Raw genomic sequence first — 19,229 nt, 5'->3', positions numbered from 1 at the left:
AAAATTAAGCATTCCTCTTTTGAATTAGTTGATATGTTATCTTAAAATATTCATTTGCGCAGGCGACTTTTTTTGGCGGTTTTCTGGACTATCGCCAAATATATGATCCTTTATTGCTACCCAATTTACCACTCATTTTTTTTAAAATTTTGTCTACCCCCTCTAATTCAAGTGTCTAGATTCCAAATGTGTTAAAAAAATATGTGTTTATTCAGAGAAAGTACGTTTTTGTGTCTGATTTCGTAACTTAATTAATAGTTCTGGGAAATATTGTCCCCATAGTTTGGTCAGCCCCAGGAACCATTAAGATTNTTTTTTTTTTTTTTTTTTTTTTTTTTTTTTTTTTTTTTTTTTTTTTTTTTTTTTTTTTTTTTTTTTTTTTTTTTTTTTTTTTTTTTTTTGCGGACTGTACAGTCGGTAAAAAAAATAAGAATGAAAAAAGATATCACCCTGAATAAATTTCGTTCTAATGATCAGATTTTCACTAACTAAGTGTCAATCTTAATGGTTTCTGGGGGTGACCTCAAATATGCAATTGAATTTTTATGAACATTTAGCATAAAAAAATTTTCATTTTTTAATTTCTTCCTTTCTTGACTGACCAGCATTCTACTTTGGTCAAATCTACAAAAGTACCCCTCTATCACTACTTCCCGCCACCGTCGCTCTCTCTGTAACAATCTCTCTCTACCAATAGCGTCGCGAGAATCCTTATCTAGGTCCACTGACCTCACAGAAACACTAGCGAGCGTTATAGGGAGTCATTTTAAAATTTGATTTTTTCTGTGGGTTTCGTGAAACATGGCTTTGAGTTCAAGACATTGTGAAAATTTCCCAGGTGACTTTTGTTATACATGCGGCGAATATAGTGTAGTTAAAAATCGCATGAGGAGCATTACAGACTGTGTAAGACAACTTTACCTCGCATATTTTGACATGAAACTCGGAGATCAGGACAAATCTTGGGCACCTCATAAAGTTTGTGTGCAGTGTCTCAATGATTTACGCTTATGGCATCAAGGAAAGAAGACTGCTTTACGATTTGGGATTCCTATGGTGTGGAGAGAACCCCAAAACCACTTTGATGATTGTTATTTTTGTTCCTGCCATGTTCGTGGGTATAACTGAAAAAATCAAAGACTAATATCTAAACCTGGCTCTCGTCCTGAACGAAATAAAATATATCGACCACAGTTGGACCATTTGCGGTGATTTGAAAGTTATCTCCATGCTTCTTGGTTAACAAGGGGGATTTATAAAGTACCCATGTTTCATTTGTGAGTGGGACAGCCGTGACAAGACTCAACATTGGGTCAAAAAAGAATGGCCGAAAAGACAAAATCTTGATCCAGGCACCAAGAACGTTATTCGAAACAGCTTAGTTGATCCGAAAAAAGTATTGTTACCTCCGCTACATATAAAATTAGGTGAAATGAAGCAGTCTGTCATGGCTGTTCCAAAAGATGGCAATTGTTTCAAATACCTGTGCAAAACGTTTTCATTTTTATCCCAAGCTAAGTTGAAAGAAATGAATATTTGTTGGTCCAGATATCCGCAAACTCATGAAGGATAAAGAATTAGAGACTAACATGACAGAAACTGAAAAAGAAGCTTGGGTTGCTTTCAAAGATGTCGTCAGTAAATTTCTGGCTAATTACAAGGATTCTGATTATAAGGAAGTTGTAATGAAAATGCTGGACAAATTTAAAGCGTTGGGTTGCTCCATGAGTGTAAAAATGCATTTCCTTCACTCACATGTGGACTTTTTCCATGAAAATTTAGTAGCAGTTAGCGAAGAACTAGGGGAAAGGTTCCATCAAGATATCAGAGATATTTAGCGTAAATATCAAGAAAGATGGGACAAGAACATGCTCGCTGACTACTGTTGGATGATAACTCGGGATAAACCTGAGATTAAGCATAAAAGAAGATCATCAAAAATAAGTTTCAGAGGAAAACGAGCATATACTTAAATAGAAACTTTTCTCATTTGTTTTTTGCTTGTTTTATTTGTTTTGTTTTTTGTTTCAAACTTTCATATACACATACACAATATTTGTTATTCTTGTTTAATCGTCAATTTTACGTAAGTTATCTCAATGAAAACAAATTAAAATGGTATGTTGGTGATTTTCTTCTAGAAACTGATGTAAAAAGCTTGAACACAAAGAACTTATTGTTTTTCTCTTGACCAAAGGTGACTTCTGCGATCTGGTAACAGTATTTTTTATTCATTTTAACCTATAAAAAATTAGCTGATAGCTCAAAAATCAATTTTCCTTCACAAGATTAAATTTTGCATAGATCAAAATGAATGAAGAGAACAGTTACCGGATAGTGCATGCAAAATTATTTGAGAGAATTCCTTTCCAAATAGGATTTTAGTAAAAACATTAATATCGATTTTATAAAAAATCCTGATGTGATTGGGGAAAATGCAGGTCATTTTCGAAATCAGCACATCAAATAACATATAAATCAACAATAACTTCTATTGTATTTTTCAAAAAGTTCAACTTCGCAGGCTTGTGTAATCGTTTGCTAATCTTTTAATTTTTATTTTTTTAAGCTATAAAATACGATGTTTCTTTTTGAGTCGTCTAAAAATCGATTGACAATTTAGTAAAGCAATTTGAATAAAACATTTTATTGAATAAAAAATTGTAAACGGATTTTTTTATGTCCTTAAATTAAAATGTTAAGGCCTGCAACAAAAAAAAAGAAAAAAAAATTGTACTGCATTGATTTTTTTACAAAGTAGTGTTGTTGTTGTTGATTTAGGTCTCACTAGAGCTGCACAATGGGCTATTGCCGACGGTTTGGGAAACATCCCTGAGGATGATCCGAAGACATGCCATCACAATTTTGATCCTCTGCAGAGGGGATGGCACCCCCGCTTCGGTAGCCCAACGACTTGCACGCGAAGTCGAGCACTTTACGGTAGCACAGTTTAACGAGGACCAATACCGCACACCCTCGGTCCCTACGCAGACTTAACCAAGTGGGTCACCCACCCGCACACTGACCGCAGCCAGTGATGCTTGACTTCGGTGATCTGATGAGAACGATGTCTTAACGATCAGTCCACTGCGGGACTACGAAGTAGTAAATTATTACTTTTTTTCAATCTAAGAACCTGTGCCTATAACTTATGTGAAACTTATTTTAATATCGAGTGAAATAATTTAATATGTTGTGTAACTAGGTGGATAATCCCAAGAAACCGAATCGAAAATATAAAAACTTCATTGATTTAAAAAAATAATAGATGATAATAAAAATAGACATGTTTTGAGCATCCAATAATAAAAGTCACAAGTTATTCAAGTCTGACATGTCTTGAGAATGAGCGATTATATTTGAACGCTCGAAACATGTCGACTTTTAGTTCCCTCTTCATATGTTCTGAAGCCAGTTGAGTTTTTATCGTCAATTATACTGTTTTACATCTGGGTCTTGATCATTATTTTGATAAGGATTTTTCACTTGTTATAGTAAACATATGTATTTTAATATTTTAACAGGATTCACGTGGTCCTTAAAAACGTAAGAGCATCAATATTGTAAAAGTTATATTTAACTTAAAAATTAAAATTTTGAGACCAGATATTTTGAGTTAATGAAATTAAATATTTTATCTTTTAAGTTTTTGTGCCCCCATTTCAGTATCTTAAGGATCTTACGAGCTCTGTTTAAAAAGAGAGTATCCGATATATATTAGAAAACAAAAATAATCATAGTAGCAGTATTTGGTGGTTAATTGAGCTTATCACAATTGAAGAATATGATGTGCGACATTTTATGGTGAATTTGCGAACGTAGGTTTCAGAATGTATCGAAACATGAGGATGCTATTTGCTGATCTGCTAATCATCTTTATCCAAAGAAAACTATGTAACGTAAGTATCTAGCATAATGAAGCAATTTTTTAAACAATGAATCTTACAATATGCAACATATTACTTCAGTATCTTTTTCTTAATCATAACATATTTCAATGTTTTCAAAATACCACTAAACATTCAGCAATTCCTTGAGTTATAGAAAAAAGAAATATCGTAAATTATACAAAACCTTGTGAATGTGCATTAGAATTACTATACAATCTGCATTTTATTTCTCAGGCACTTTTTTTTTCTTTAAACTTTCATGCCTAGAAGACTCGATTAAAGCTGTAAAAATGATTATCCCTAAAATTTTGTATATAGCTATTATAAGTTATGTTAATTTGATTTCAGTATGAAATCCTCGAATAAACATAGCAAAAATAGCATAATCTAAATAATATCAGATGAAAAGTTCATGTATTCTAAAAACTTAGAAAATCATAAATAATTTATAAATCAATTCAAATTTTCTTTTTAAGGGAGATTAAAATAATTTTTTTTTTGTTTTTTGGACAGAAATCAACATCAAAATTGTCTATTGCCTAGAAACTTCGAGATGTTTTCTATTAACAATTAATTAAACCTCTCTGAGCAATCACAAAACATTATTTAAATTTTTTGACTGTTTGAGATTGGTTGCCTAGCAACCTAGTAAAATTGAGCATTCCTCTTTTGAATTAGTCAATGGGTTATCTTAAAATATTCATTTGCGCAGGCGACTTTTTTTGGCGGTTTTCTGGACTATTGCCAAATATATAAACCTTTATTGCAACCTAATTTACGACCCACTTTTTTTACAATTTTGTCTACCCCCTCTAATTCAAGTGTCTAGATTCCAAATATGTAAAAAAATATATATGTTTATTCAGAGAAAGTACGTTTTTGTGTCTGATTTCGTAACTTAATTAGAAGTTAGCACTAATTAATTAGCATATTTGAGGTCACCCCAGGAACCATTAAGATTGACACTTAGTTCGTGAAAATCCGATCATTAGAACGAAAGTTATTCAGGGTAATATCTTTTTTTTGCGGACTGTACATCCCCAAGGATTATGAGCAAATATCATCCTCTAAGATTTAAATAACTTCCACCCACTATAAAAAACAAATATCAAGTTTTTTTTTCTTTAACAAAAACAATAGTTTTTCTAGTATATATCCGATCTATGTAAATTAGATTCGCTCATAGAAATATTTTGTTAAACTTTATTTGCAGAAGGCAAAGTTAACATTGTAAAAAAGAATAATGAAAAAAAAGGTATCTCTTAGATTTATATATATTATTATTATTATTATTATTATAGAATAATATTTTTCAAATATAAAAAATCGCAAGGTTAACAGCAGACGCGAACCATGGTTTTGTGTACTCAGCTTGTGTGCAAAGAAAAATGCAACATTAATTGTATTTTTCTTTTGCAGCATAAAATTTATGAGGCTTAGAAACTGGAAATTACTAAGGTATGTATTAAAGTGTGCGGAAATTACGAAGAAAAATTACCATTCCGTAATTAGTTTGAAGATTATTACCTATTAAACTTGTTGAAAAAAATATCATATGGCCCACTCTACGCGTCGCAGGAATACAACTGCAGATTTGAAATTTGGCATGATGAATGGAACACATTTGTTTATGAGCCTTGATTTAGAATTCTTTTTCCAAAATTCCTATTTGTATAAAAGCTATTTTTGGCAAATATTTTCTGCTTTATGTTTAATTTTGCTTTGCTGCTCAAAATCTATAACGCTAAGAAATTTAAAACTCAAGGATTTTGATGGAATAAAGAAAATTATGATAATGATTGTTATTTTGAGACTTTTTAACAGCTAATCTCTTGCAGTACAGAAAAAACTAGCATGTTTGTTGGTTTACTTTCTTTGAAATACATTGAGCTTAAATTTAACAAGCTGATAGGATAATTTTGTGTTATAATTTTATGGAAAGATCTTTTTTAAAAAAAATTCCTATTTGTACGAAAGTTATTGCAAATTTAGGTGCTTTTTTGTGAGTTTCTTAGCCGTTTTGTTTAAAATATTGACTATTTGTCCAATGTTATAGAAAAGTTTTTAATGTTTCCCCTCAAGTGCTATTTTTTCTTCTTTTTTTTCTAAATTCGTAGTAGATATCAATCATAAGTAAGAAAAGAGAGAGAGATTTTACACATTGTCAGATATAAATTTTTATATTCATAGAAAAAATTTTAAAAATACAAAAAAGAATCTTAATAAAGAGCAATAAGAACCGTTTCCTGTTTGAACTGTTATAATTTCAACAATGAGTAAAATTACTTCTCATTTATCTCTTCGTACTGAGTCATACATTCTGTGTTCTTATTTAACTTAGATTATTATCTTTCAAATCCAGACAATTGTCCTCTTGTTATGATTAACAAAATGTTCTTAGATAAAATTTTAATTATTGTTTAATTTAAAACCAAAATATTCTGTTTTTGTGGAAAATATTGACGATGTAGAAGACATAAACAGCAAGAAGGCGAATCAATAATATATGTTGGAAGGGCGGGGATGGGCGGGGAGAGCTGGGGACTGAGTCTCCTAGCTTTTTTTTTATTTATTTATTTATTTTTTAAATAACTAATGCTCTAGGACTGATCTGAGGCATACGTAAAAGAAATTTAAAATTTTATGTTTTTTTTTCAATTATATATGTTCTATAATTGTATATGTAGGGTTGTGTCTAATGTAGGGAATAATAACAATATTTTTAGAATTTTTGTAAAAACTGTGAGAAATTAGGCACATGTTTTTTATGTGAAAAAAATAATATTAGGGACAAGAAATCTTGAAACATTCTTTTTTAAATGGGATTGACATTCATTTTCTTTTCGCTTTGGGCCGTTTTCATACCTTCTACTTTAAACTAAACAATTTTTACTCAGGTAAACTATCACTAAATGAAAACACTTTTGGCATAATCTTGTCAACCATCATGACCAAATTATTAACAGAGCACTCAAAATTCAATAGCTTATCGCATCTTTCCATATGATTTTCTTTAGAAAGTGGACAAAGGAACAGAACAGTTTAGATAGAACACGAAATATATATATTTTATAAAAATGAATTTTTTCTTTGAAATCATATTATTGTTAAAGGAAATAAAGTATTTTCTTTTTTTAAATGCTTTATTACTTAACAAAATACTGCGTTATTAGAATACAAACGAATTCCATTATTGACCCATAAAAAATCTTTTTCTCCTCAATATTTCTCTCCGATTGAAAAAAAGTAAATGTTGTAAGAAAAAGTACCAAAATATTTTTTTTCGTTGTCACAAATAGAAGTATGTAACTCTTGAACCACTAAATAAAAACCAGAACAGTACGAAATCAATATTTCTTTTGTTGAAATTGCTTTGTCTATTGTCACCTCCAATAATGTTTTCGTCTAATTTCAATCTCCAGTTTTTCGAAACCTGTTTTTGCTCAAATTATCGTTTAATCACGTTTCCGACCCTTTCCTCTATTGTCAAATACATTTTCATCTACAATTAGTCCCTCTTCTCTGTTTTATCTTTAACAATATTTCAAAAGTGCTCTTGAATATTGCGATTTGTTTTCAATTTTATTCAAATAAGAGCCGTCGCCTTCAATGCTTGTCAAACACCCAATTAAGCAAGTTGTCATCATACAAAGTATATATTCGACTTTTGTAAGTGGTTTTCAGAAGGGTTTATTATTTTATTCTCCGAGAAATACTTGAATAAAATTCCTGTACAGCGTAAACACCGTCCTTAGCTACTGAAAAAAAATAACATCAGAATCGTTTTAATTGCACTTGTTGCTGTTCAGCTGAGAACTAGCTATTACAATAATCAAGTTTTCCGACACCATTTTTATCAAACTTCGTAAAAGTTAAAGTTAAAATATTGACACTTGTTTTAATTAATATTCTTTTATTTAAAAGTATTGATAAATATGGAAATTTTTTTAGTGAAAGCAAATTTTTTTATTACTTATTTTTAAAATTTTCTATAGTTAATCTGTAATCATAATAGTGAAACATATATTGAACGCCACTTGCTTTAGACTATATAAGTTAAAAAAAAAACTAATTGTTTTTAAAATGCAAAAAAAGCAATTTACGAATCTGTCATATTAATTTCCAAAGGATTATACGTAAAACATTTTTTTTTTGCTAATAATACTTGCTATTGATCAAGAGTTTAAGAATAAAATTCATTAATTAGAAATTTGAATGAAGTTTTCTTCAACAAAAGTGAAAGCATTATCGGTGGGAAAACATCAAAAACTCTGATTAGCCTAGAAATTTATCTGCGGAAAAGAAATGAAAAAATACTTAACGAGTGTGGATTGATAGATTGAATGTAGGGTTTAATGGAACAAAGTTCAAAGAAGGACATGCTGTGCCAAACAAACGGTTTTAAAATAAAGGTAAATGTATATTACAAATTTTTCACATCAAAAGTCACACGGAATTTATAAAACTAGATACAACGTGACAGAGATTCAACGAACGTGGAAGGCCAAAACATTTAAACAATAAGTATTACACAACAATTATTTTTTCAGACGTGTAGAATCGAGAAATTTCGAATTCCAAAGAATTGTAATAACAAAGTAAGTACGTAAATAATATATTACTAACAATGGAAGCAAATACAAGTGGAATATTTTTTAAAAAAATAATTACTATAATGTACTCATAGACATGAAAGAATTTATTGATAATTGCTAAAAAGTATAAAGGAAATGTTAAGTTCTTTATTGTAGGAAATATCTAATAAAAGCACTATGAATCAAGAGGTATTTTTTCTTTTTGCCTCAAAAAAACTCACATTTTTAAAATAAGATGTTCTTCATGTAATTCACATAGTGGACCCAGTTAAGCGGATTTATTAAGTTGCTGACTTAAAAAGTTGACTGTTGAATGAAATTTAAAAGTTTAGATCCCCTGTAAAAATCCTAAATCTTGAAAAAACTATTTCAATTAGCAGAATTCGTTTGTATGAGCTTCAGCACCTTCCAACTTAAACTTATGAATGTCTTTTTTTAAAAAAAAAATAATAGATAAGGTGAATTCATTGTTAAGTCTTACCATTGGTTCAAGTTAAGTTGTCAAGTAAGGCAGGGACATCTCCCATTTTTAATTTTTTAATGTTTTGTGACGGTGATTCCCACCTTGGGAGGCAAAAAGGAAGGGAATTATTTACCCCAATTTACAGCATGAGTTCTGTTTGTATATTCAAATTCGAAAGCCGCTTTTCAAAGAGATTTTCCCCCCTGATAAAATTTAAAATCTACCTACATACATGTTATTCAGGGAGGGACATCCCCTGGTTTTCACATTACTCTGCTCTCTATCACCACCAAAGGGCCATTCTCTGTCAGAAAGGGTTCTACCCCTTCCCGGATAAGTGCCCGTTTACATCCAGTAAATGTGATATGAAGAGGTGTTTATCTTGTTGTTTTGCTTGTGGCACTGGAAAAATAACGATTTTTCTGAGGATCATTTGAAGTTTTTATTCTGCATTCTGGACAGTTTTCTAAATAATTATTTTAAAATTTTTGTTTTTATTATTTTTTAAAATTCTGTTCTAACTTAAAATAAAGAAAGTATAAAAATATTCTGAAAAATGAATAGAAAAAATAATAAAAAAAACATTGATATTGATTGATTTTGCACTTTTTGCAAATAATACGCCTATGGAACTCGTCATGCCTGCCATACCCTAGGCACGCCACTGGATGAGTGGTTAAGTAAACTTGGCAGCTATGCTAGAATCTGAAAATAAATGTGCTTCCTGAAAACTTTCTTTCATTTGATTTTTATTTCCAAACGGAGCTTAGCAGACAAGTCTTGTAGTTCTTCGAAACACTCAAGGACAGATAATTAAAAAATTCATTTTTAGATCAACATGATATATTTGATGTTGAGAAACTTTAAGATGACTAAAAATTTTAACTACATATTCGTATTAATAAATATACACTATATATATTGAAGAAAATTATAAATATATATTATTCTAATTTATTCATATCCATGTACATTATTGAAATTGCATTAATTTTTGAAGAAACAAACTAAAAAATAAAATTAAATAAGCTTATGTATAATCACATTCTATTCGAAACACGCTTTTATAAAACTATACATTCATTGAATAAAATATTTTTTATTCAATAAAGCATTTTATTCAAATCACTTTACTAAATTACGAATAAATTTTCAAAAGACTAAAAGAATAAACATCGTATATTATAATTTAAAAAAAAAGATTAGCAATTGGTTATTTGCGAAAAAAAAATACGAATGAAATTTTACACTTCGCGCACGCTTACGAGGAGTCATAATTTCCTCGTAAGTTAACCATACTTAAGTATTAATCTCCCCATTTAAATATTTCATCTTTGTCACCAAATTATTTTTTTAAAAATAATTAATTTCAATATTTTTCGGTTTCAACTAAATAAAAACAGAAACTTTAGATTTTTCAATTTTAGCTTTTCAATAAAAAAAAATATGATATAAAAAGTTTTATACTTCATAATTCAGAAATTATTCATCTATAATTAAATTAAAAAATAAAAAAACCTTTGAAAATTATTTTTTGGGTAAATGAGTTTTATGAGTTGGTAAAAAATTGTTTTGAACCGCATCGCTTTATTAGTTTTAAATATGTGACCAAAAATGCAAAAAGTGAAAATATCATTTAGAGGTAACTCTTCTGTCCAAACTATGGGGACCATATTTCCCAGATTGCTGCTACCTTCTATATTTCGATGTAAAAAAATATCTTTATTTAGGGAAACTACGTTTCTGTATCTGATTTCGTAACTTAATTAATATAGTTAGCACTAAATAATTAACATATTTGAGGTCACCCCTAGGCCCCATTAAAATGGACGTGAAAATCCGATCATTTGAATGAAAGTTATTCAGGGCGATGTTTTTTTGCACTCTGTACATAGGAAAATGCCCCCCAATTTTTTTTTTCTTCATAAAAACTCATGCAAATTTTGAACTACTTTATCTATTTTTTGCGTATAGCCTCACTTAATTCTTCGTGAGAAAAAAAAAGTAAACCGATATGTCCTATGTTTAGATATATATTCTATTTCTCTAATTGCAAATAATAAGAAATAAATTCTCATAACTTCGAAACTTTAAAAGCTATTATCTTAAACTTTACCTCATTCAATTCCTTATAAAAAATTTCATCAAAGAATGTACATTACATGTTCAGATAACCTTTACATAAGAAAATAAAAAGTATGCATTGTGTCAAAAATGGTACTTTTATTGCACAAAAGCACTTTTAACTCTGAGTTATTTGTTTTATTGATTGGCGTGCAGAATCATACAATTCAAAGAGAAAAAATACACTGGAAATAACGTATTACTCGCTACGAAATCAATATAAGACGCGCAAATACGTTCTATCACAAATTTGTACTTTTTGTATTTAAAACTCTTACAACTTCTAATTACAAAAGCCTGCGAAATTGAAGTGTTTGAAAAATACAAGAGTACAAGATGCATTATTGTTGATTTCTATGTAATTTGATGCCCTGATTCCGAAAATGACCTTCATTTTCTACCATCACGTCAGGATTTTTTGTAAAATTGACATCGATGATTTCACTAAAATCCTACTTGTAAAAGAATTTTCAGAAGCAATTGTGCATGTTCTATCTGGTAACTGTCGTTTTAATCTATGTGAAATTGAATCTTGTGAAGGTAAGCTGGTTTTTGAGTGACCAACAAATTTTTTATAGATTAAAATGAATGAAAAATACTGTTTCCGGATCGCACAAGTTACCTCTGGTCGAGAGAAAAACAATAAGTTCCCTGAGTTTAAACTTTTTACATAAATTTCTAGAAGGAAACATGAAAGTTTGAAACAAAAAACAAAACAAAAGAAAACAGTTTCTACATAAGTACATACTCGTTTTCCTTTGAAACTTATTTTTGATTATCTTCTTTTTTGCTTAATCTCAGACCTATCTCAAGTTAACATCCAATAGTAGTTGGTGGGCCTGTTCTTGTCCCGTTTTCCTTGGTATTTACGCTTCATATCTTTGATATCTTGATGGAACATTTCACCTTGTTCTTCACTGACTGCTCCTGCATTTTGGGAGAAAAGTAAGCATGTGAGTGAAAGAAATGCATTTTGACACACATGGAGCAATCCAAAGTCTTAAATTTGTCCAGCATTTCTATTACAATTGCTTTACATCCAGGATCCTTGCAGTTATCCAGAAATATACTATCGACATCTTTGAAGGCAACCTAAGGTACTTTTTTTGTTGTTGTCATGTTAATATCAAAATCTTTATCCTTGATGAGTTTGCGGAAATCTGGACCAACAAAGATAAACTCTTTTAACTTAGTTTGGGATAAACCTGGAAACTTTTTCCACGTGTATTTGAAACAATCGCCATCTTTTGGAACTGTCTTGACAAACAGCTTTAATACACCTAATTTTATATTTAGAGGGGGTAACAATACTTTCTTTGGATCAACACGGCTGTTTCGAAATACATTCTTTGAGCCTGGGTCAAGATTTTGTCTATTAGGCTATTCTTTTTTGACCAAATGTTGAGTCTTGTCATGGCTGTCCCGCTCACAAATAAAACATGAGAACTTGGTAAATCCACCACGTTGAACAAGAAGGATAGTGATAAATTTCATATCATTGCAAATGATCCAATTGTGGTCGATAGATTTTATTTTGTTCAGGACGAGAGCCAGGTTTTCATAGCATTCTTTTGTATATACTGAGTGTCTAACTGGTACAGATGCATACTGGCTCCCACGATGAAGAAGGACAGCTTTGAGACTTCTTTTAGATGAATCTATAAACAGCCTCCACTCACCTTTATCGTAGATGACTTTAAATTTGCTCATCAATCCAGGAAAATCAGAACAATAGACCAAGTTCTCCTCTTCATCAAAGTACTTAATAAATTCTTTTTCTTGATTCCTAAACCAATTAAAAGATGTTCCTTTGGCCAATATGTTTTTTTCTTTCAGTCTGGATACTAACAATTACTCAACTATCTCTTTCGAAAGGCCCAGATCTCTAGTCAGATCATTTAGATAAACTTGAGAAAAGGGCAGAGGTGGACCGGAGTCAGATGACTTATATTCGATACCAGAGCCTTGAACTTCAGGATGTTCCGCGCCTGAAGACTCTGAAGAAATGACTGGCAATTCAGTTGAAGGAAAAGGAACAGGGACATCATGCCCTTGAAGAGCGGGGTGAATGGCCGATGGAATGTGATCAGGATAAGGTATTAGTCTTCGATTTTTTCCGGTTATACCCACGAATATGGCAGGTACAAAAATAAAAGTCATCAATGTGGTTTTTAGGCTCCCTCCATGTCATAGGAATTCTAAATCGTAAGGCAGTCTTCCTTCCATGGAGCCATAAGCGTATATCATTTAGATACTGCACGCCCACCTAATGAGGAGCCCACCATTTGTCCTGGTATCCGAGTTTCATGACAAAATACACAAGATAAAGTTGTCTTACATAGTTTGTAATGCTCTGTCTGTAATGAGTAGTCTGTAATGAAATTTTCACAACGTCTCGAGCTAGAAGCCATGTTTCACGAAACGCACATAGAAAAGCAAACGTTAAAAATGATTTCGAAATAATGAATCCCGATTACGCTTGCTAGTGTTCCTGAGAAGTCAGCGAACCAAGATAAGAATTTTCGTGATGCTATTGGTAAAGCGATATTGTGACAGAGAGAAGGACGGTGATAGGAAAATGTCTTAGAGGGGTACTTTTGTAGATTTAACCAAAATTGAATGCCGGTCAGGCAAGAATTTCAAAAACAAAAATTTGTTATAATACATAATACATAATACAATCTGCATGTCATCGAAAAACCAAATTCATTGAGAAGTAATAGTGGAAGTCGGTGAGCGAAGCGAACAAGTTTCATGTATTGCCCCTAAGTGACGTACATTGATTAAAATAAACAAATTGCTTGCACAAAATGTCCAAAACAGTAATTTCAGTAAAAGATATCATTCATAAAAAATTCAGAATGAAGTTCACAAATTCAAAAAAAATATATACATAAATTCAAAAGCATATAAGTCATAAAAAACATTTAAAAAGAGCGCATTAAAACTTTTCGGGAATCGCCATTTTGACCGTGCAACATTATTGTTATGGTCTTATTCTGAGATGGCCTCCCAGCGAAAATTAAAGCTTTATAAGAGTTGTACAGTCGTTAAAAAAATAAAATAAAAAAATTATATCACCCTGAATAACTTTCGTTCTAATGATCAGATTTTCACTAAGTGTCAATCTTAATGGTTCCTGGGGGCGACCTCAAATATGCTAATTAATTAGGGCTAACTATTAATTAAGTTACGAAACCAGACACAAAAAAGTACTATTTCTGAATAGGCGCATATTTTTTTTTACATATTTAGAATCCTGACCCTTGAAATAGGGAGGTAGACAATATTTCGAAAAATCGGGTCGTAAATTGGGCCGCAGTAAAGATGCGATGGTCCCTGAAAACGGCCAAGTAAAGTCGTAACCACAAATTAACATTTTTAGATAACCCATAGAATAATTCAACAGAGAAATACTTGCTTTTACTCGGTTACTAAGCAACCAATTTTAGACTATAAAAAATTTAACTAATGTTCTGTGATTGCTCGAAGAGGTTTAATTAATAATAGTTAATAGAAAATAATTCAAAGTTTCTAGGCAATTAACAGTTTTTAAGCTGACAGTCCAAAAAGCAAATATTTTTTTCCTTTTAATCTCCCTCGAAAAGAAAATTAGAACCGATTTATAAATTTTTTGTGATTTTCTAAGATTTTGGAATTTGAATACATGAACTTTATATCTGTCATTATTTGGTTTTATGTTGTTTTTACTTTATTTATAGGAGGATTTCATACTAAAATCAAGTTTACATAAATTATTATAACTATATACAAAATTTTAGGGATAATCGTTTTTACTGTTTTAATCGAATCGTTTAGGCAACAAAGTTTGAAGAAACAAAAAAAGAAAGGTACCTGAAAAATAAAATATAGATTGTATAGCAATTCTAATGCGCATTCACAAGGTTTTATGTAATTTACGATATTCTTTTTCTGTAACTGAAGGAATTGCTGTATGTCAAGTGGCATTTAAAAAAAAATTGAAATATGTTATGTTTAAGAATTAGATATTGAAAGAATATGTTGCATATTGTATGATTCTTTGTTTAAAATATCGCTTCATTTTGAAAGATATAAAGGTTACATTGTTTTCTTTGGATAAAGATGATTAGAAAATAGCATCCTCACGTTTCGATACATTCTGAAACTTATTTTCTCATCATGTTCTTCAATTACGATAAGCTTCATTCATCACCAAATACCGTTACTATAATTTCTTTTTCTTATATATATCAGATACGATAATCTTGTTCTAAACAGAATTCGTAAAGTTTTTAAGGTATTGAAATGGGGGCACAAAAACTTAAAAGATAAAATATTCAACTTCATTAACTCAAAATATCTGGTCACAAAATTTTAATTTTAAAGTTAAAGATAACTTTCACAATATTAATGCTACGCCTTTCTTACGTTTTTAAAGAACATATGAATCCTGTTAAAATATTAAAATGCATATGTGTACTAAAACGAGCTTTACGCTCCTCAAATATCAAGATAATGATCAAGACCCAAACGTAAAACCGTATAATTAATGATTGAAACTTCTCTAACTTCAAAAAATATGAAGAGGGAAATAAAAATTGACATGTTTCAAGCATTCATATAAAAGCGCCCATTCTCAAGACTCGTCAGGTGTGAATGACTAGTGACTTTAATTATTGGACGCTCATAACATGTCTATTTGTATTAACATCAATTATTTTTTAAATCAATGAAGTTTTTATCTTTTCGATGCAGTTTCTACGGATTATTCATATAGTAACACGGTATATTAAAATACTTCACTCGATATTAAAATTTGTCCTATATAAGATATAGGCATAGCTTCTTAGATTGAAAAAATAAGAATTAGTCAATACTCTTTAAAAAAATCGATGCAATACAATTTTTTTACTTCAAGCCTTAATAACATTTTTAAGGAAAAAAAAATCCGTTTACAATTAAAATTTTAAAAAGTTCAATGCGAAAATGGAATGTCCCCTAACACCAGGAATTGAAATAAAATAGTTACTAGTACAGATATTTCAAACAAGTTAGCGCTTCCGATCTACTCGAAGTTGTTTGAATAGATATTTTTTATTTATCGTTTCCAAAGTTTACTCTATATATATTTGAGGGTATACATTAGGAGTATTTCGATCGAGTTTATTTTGACACCCTTATTTGCTTAAATTTATTAAATAATTTGCTTCAAATAAATTATTCAAGCTATATGATTTAATACATTTACAGTATAATAGTAAACGGGGCTTCCATCACATATCCTTAACATTGATACCGCTGTAATTAAATAAATTGAAAAAGCTTACATTAATAATAAAAGTTAATTTTCTTTTTCGTTTTAATTTTCACGGAATAATATGCGCCGCGTATATATTTTTTCTTTATTAAAATGAGTTCAAAAATTGCTAATTTTTTATCGCAATCTATCTTAAATCAGGTGATTCTAAAATTGGCGCGGCTTCGGAATCTTACAAATTTCAATTTTTAATATTTGTTGCTTAACAAAATAAGGCATTTTCCTAATAACAAATTATACTAAAATAATATCCTGGGAATCATGCTAAAGTTAAAAATTAAGCAAAATGGTTCCATATATTATCTGAAGAAAATCTACATGGTATCATAAAGAAAGAGTAAAAGATATAATGAAATAATTAGTTGGATAGTTCAGTGAATCACACTTAGTCAGATAATTAAAAAATTTAATTTCACAACTAAGATGTTAGAACGACATTTAAGATACTGAGATATTTTAAGAAGCATAAAAATTTTGGCTACATATTCGACAGCTTTTAATGTTACGTATTTTAGAGAATGTAACAAGGAAAAAAATTTTTTCTGGGGTAAAATCACAAGAAAGAAAAAAAAGACTATTGTAAAGATTGAAACCGAAAGTAATTGTGAAGAGAAAGGAGGAGAGAGAGGAAGGGTGAGGAGGCCGAAGCTAGAGAGAAGTTGGACGCTCTTCCGAGCAGGAGACAATTTATGTCTCCTCTGATATGTTTGGATACAAGTGTGATGTGCTGCTTTAAGCTCAATAAAAAATCAAGCATCCGATGCTCATCGTGAAAATTTATATGTGTTACTTTCAATACACATTAATATCTATCCATCCGGTCACGACGGGGGGGGGAAGAAAGTTTATTACTATCAATAATTTATACTCCTTTTTTTGAAAAAAATAGTATGCTCTAAATAATCAGCTGTCTTGCGTCAAATAATTTTAAACAGCGGTATGTTTTTAATTTCTTAACAAGGTTTTATTCTTAGCTAGCAGACAATAATTCTAAGTTTTTCCTTGAAAAAACTTTACAATAATTTAAAAAGAAAAGGAACTTTACTTTAAAGAAAACGTAAATTGAAGTACTGAAACATTTATTAGTATAATAATGAAGAAATAATATACGTAGTAGCGTAAATAATAAGATTTTTTTAAATTTAAAAATCGTTGGTAAAAATAGTTCTGCGAAACTCTCCGGGACAGGTGATTAAAAAAATTATTTTAAGATTAAGACTTTATATAAGATGTTGAGATATTTTAAGATGCTTAAGAATGTTGACTACGCATTCGTATTGATGAATATATTATTCCAAATCTGTGCATGCGTATGTACATTATTGAAATTGTATCAATTATTGATAAAACAAACTAAAAAAATTAAAATAATCGCACTTCTATAAGTACAATCTTTTGTATAATCAGATTCTTTCAGTAGTATGCTTTTATAAAACTCGACATTCATTGAATAAAATGTTTTTTTTTATTCTATAAAATGCTTCATTCAAATTTCTTTACTGAACTGTAAATGAATTATTAGACGACTAAAAAAGAAGCATGGTATTGAAAAAATAAAAATTAAAAGACTAGCAATCGGTTATTAGCGAAAAAAATATGAATGAAAATTTACGCTATGCGCGCGAAGTCAAGTTATTCGTAAGTTAATCACATTTTAATATTAATCGCCCCATTTAAATATTTCTTCATTGTCGCCAAATTAATTTTTTAAAAAGAATTATTTCTCAGCTTCTACTAAATAAGCTCAGTTGAAACTTTAGATTTTTTTACTGAAAAATATGTAGTTTAATATGGTATAAAAAAATTTATACCTTAGAATTCAACAATTTTTCGTCCTCAATTTAATTAAATAATAAAAAATAATAAATAATTATTAAAAATAATTTTTTGCATGACATTATCTTCTGGTAAATAAGTTTATGAGTGTGTGTAATTTTGTTTGAATTGTTTTATTAGATTTTAATATGTGACTAAAAACGCAAAAAGGGAAGTTAACAAAAAGTTGTCCCAACTTTGAAACGCTCTCTTGACCAAACTATGGGGACAAAATTTCCCATATTGCGGCTACCCCCTAAATTTAGAAGATTAAGAATCCAAATATGTAAAAAAAATTATAAGTTACTCAGAGAAAGTACGTTTTTGTGTCCGATTTCGTAACTAAACTAATAGTTGGCACTAAACAATTTGCATATTTGAGGTCACCCCCAGAAACCATTAAGATTGGCACTTAGTACGTGAAAATCTGATCATTAGAACGATAGTTATTCAGGGTGATATCTTTTTTTGGGGGCTGACTGTACCAAGCTTTTATGCTTTCATCATTAATTCTTACTCTCATTTCACCTGTCTACCGGAGTAATACAAAAAAGTGATACGAACCCTTCCTATTCAAACTGTAACAAGTTTTGATAAACCAAGCATTGCAAATTATTCAGTGTTTTTGTGATAAATATCGACGTTTAAGGGGAAAAAACGATGAATAAAATGAAATTAAAGGGTTGGCGATTGAGTGAGCCTTTCAGTCATATTAAAAATTTCATAGAATGTTTTGAATTTTCATGTAATTTATTTCATTTAATCTTGACATATTTATACTTTTTAGTTTTATCCTTCTGAAAATGTTCCATATTCAAAATTATTCTTTTTACATTTCTAGAAATGGCCATACGCCACGGACAAGTGTTCCCATACGTAAGTTCTACGTTTTCTAAAGTCAGTTTATTTTATTAATTATTTATAATAATTTATTTTATAATTATATATTTATGATGATTCATTTTATATAATAATTGATTTTATTATAATTTATTTTATTATATTATATTTTATAATAATTTATTTTATTATTAATATCTATC

At 29.8% G+C, this 19,229-nt stretch overlaps 1 protein-coding gene across 1 annotated transcript in view; it reads left to right on the top strand.

Annotated features, from left to right (window-relative positions):
• The window catches only part of LOC139426257 (uncharacterized), a 50,302-nt gene that overhangs the window by 14,224 nt on the left and 16,849 nt on the right, over positions 1-19,229 (top strand). Inside the window, exon 2 of the mRNA XM_071184404.1 lies at positions 19,028-19,062. Within this exon, the coding sequence (XP_071040505.1) occupies positions 19,030-19,062 (33 nt within the window). The 5' untranslated portion in view covers positions 19,028-19,029. The remainder of the gene's footprint in view (positions 1-19,027; positions 19,063-19,229) is intronic.

Source organism: Parasteatoda tepidariorum, chromosome 1 (genome assembly GCF_043381705.1).
Source record: "Parasteatoda tepidariorum isolate YZ-2023 chromosome 1, CAS_Ptep_4.0, whole genome shotgun sequence".
Lineage (NCBI taxonomy): Eukaryota > Metazoa > Arthropoda > Arachnida > Araneae > Theridiidae > Parasteatoda > Parasteatoda tepidariorum.
This window is presented reverse-complemented; position numbering and strand designations above follow the sequence as displayed.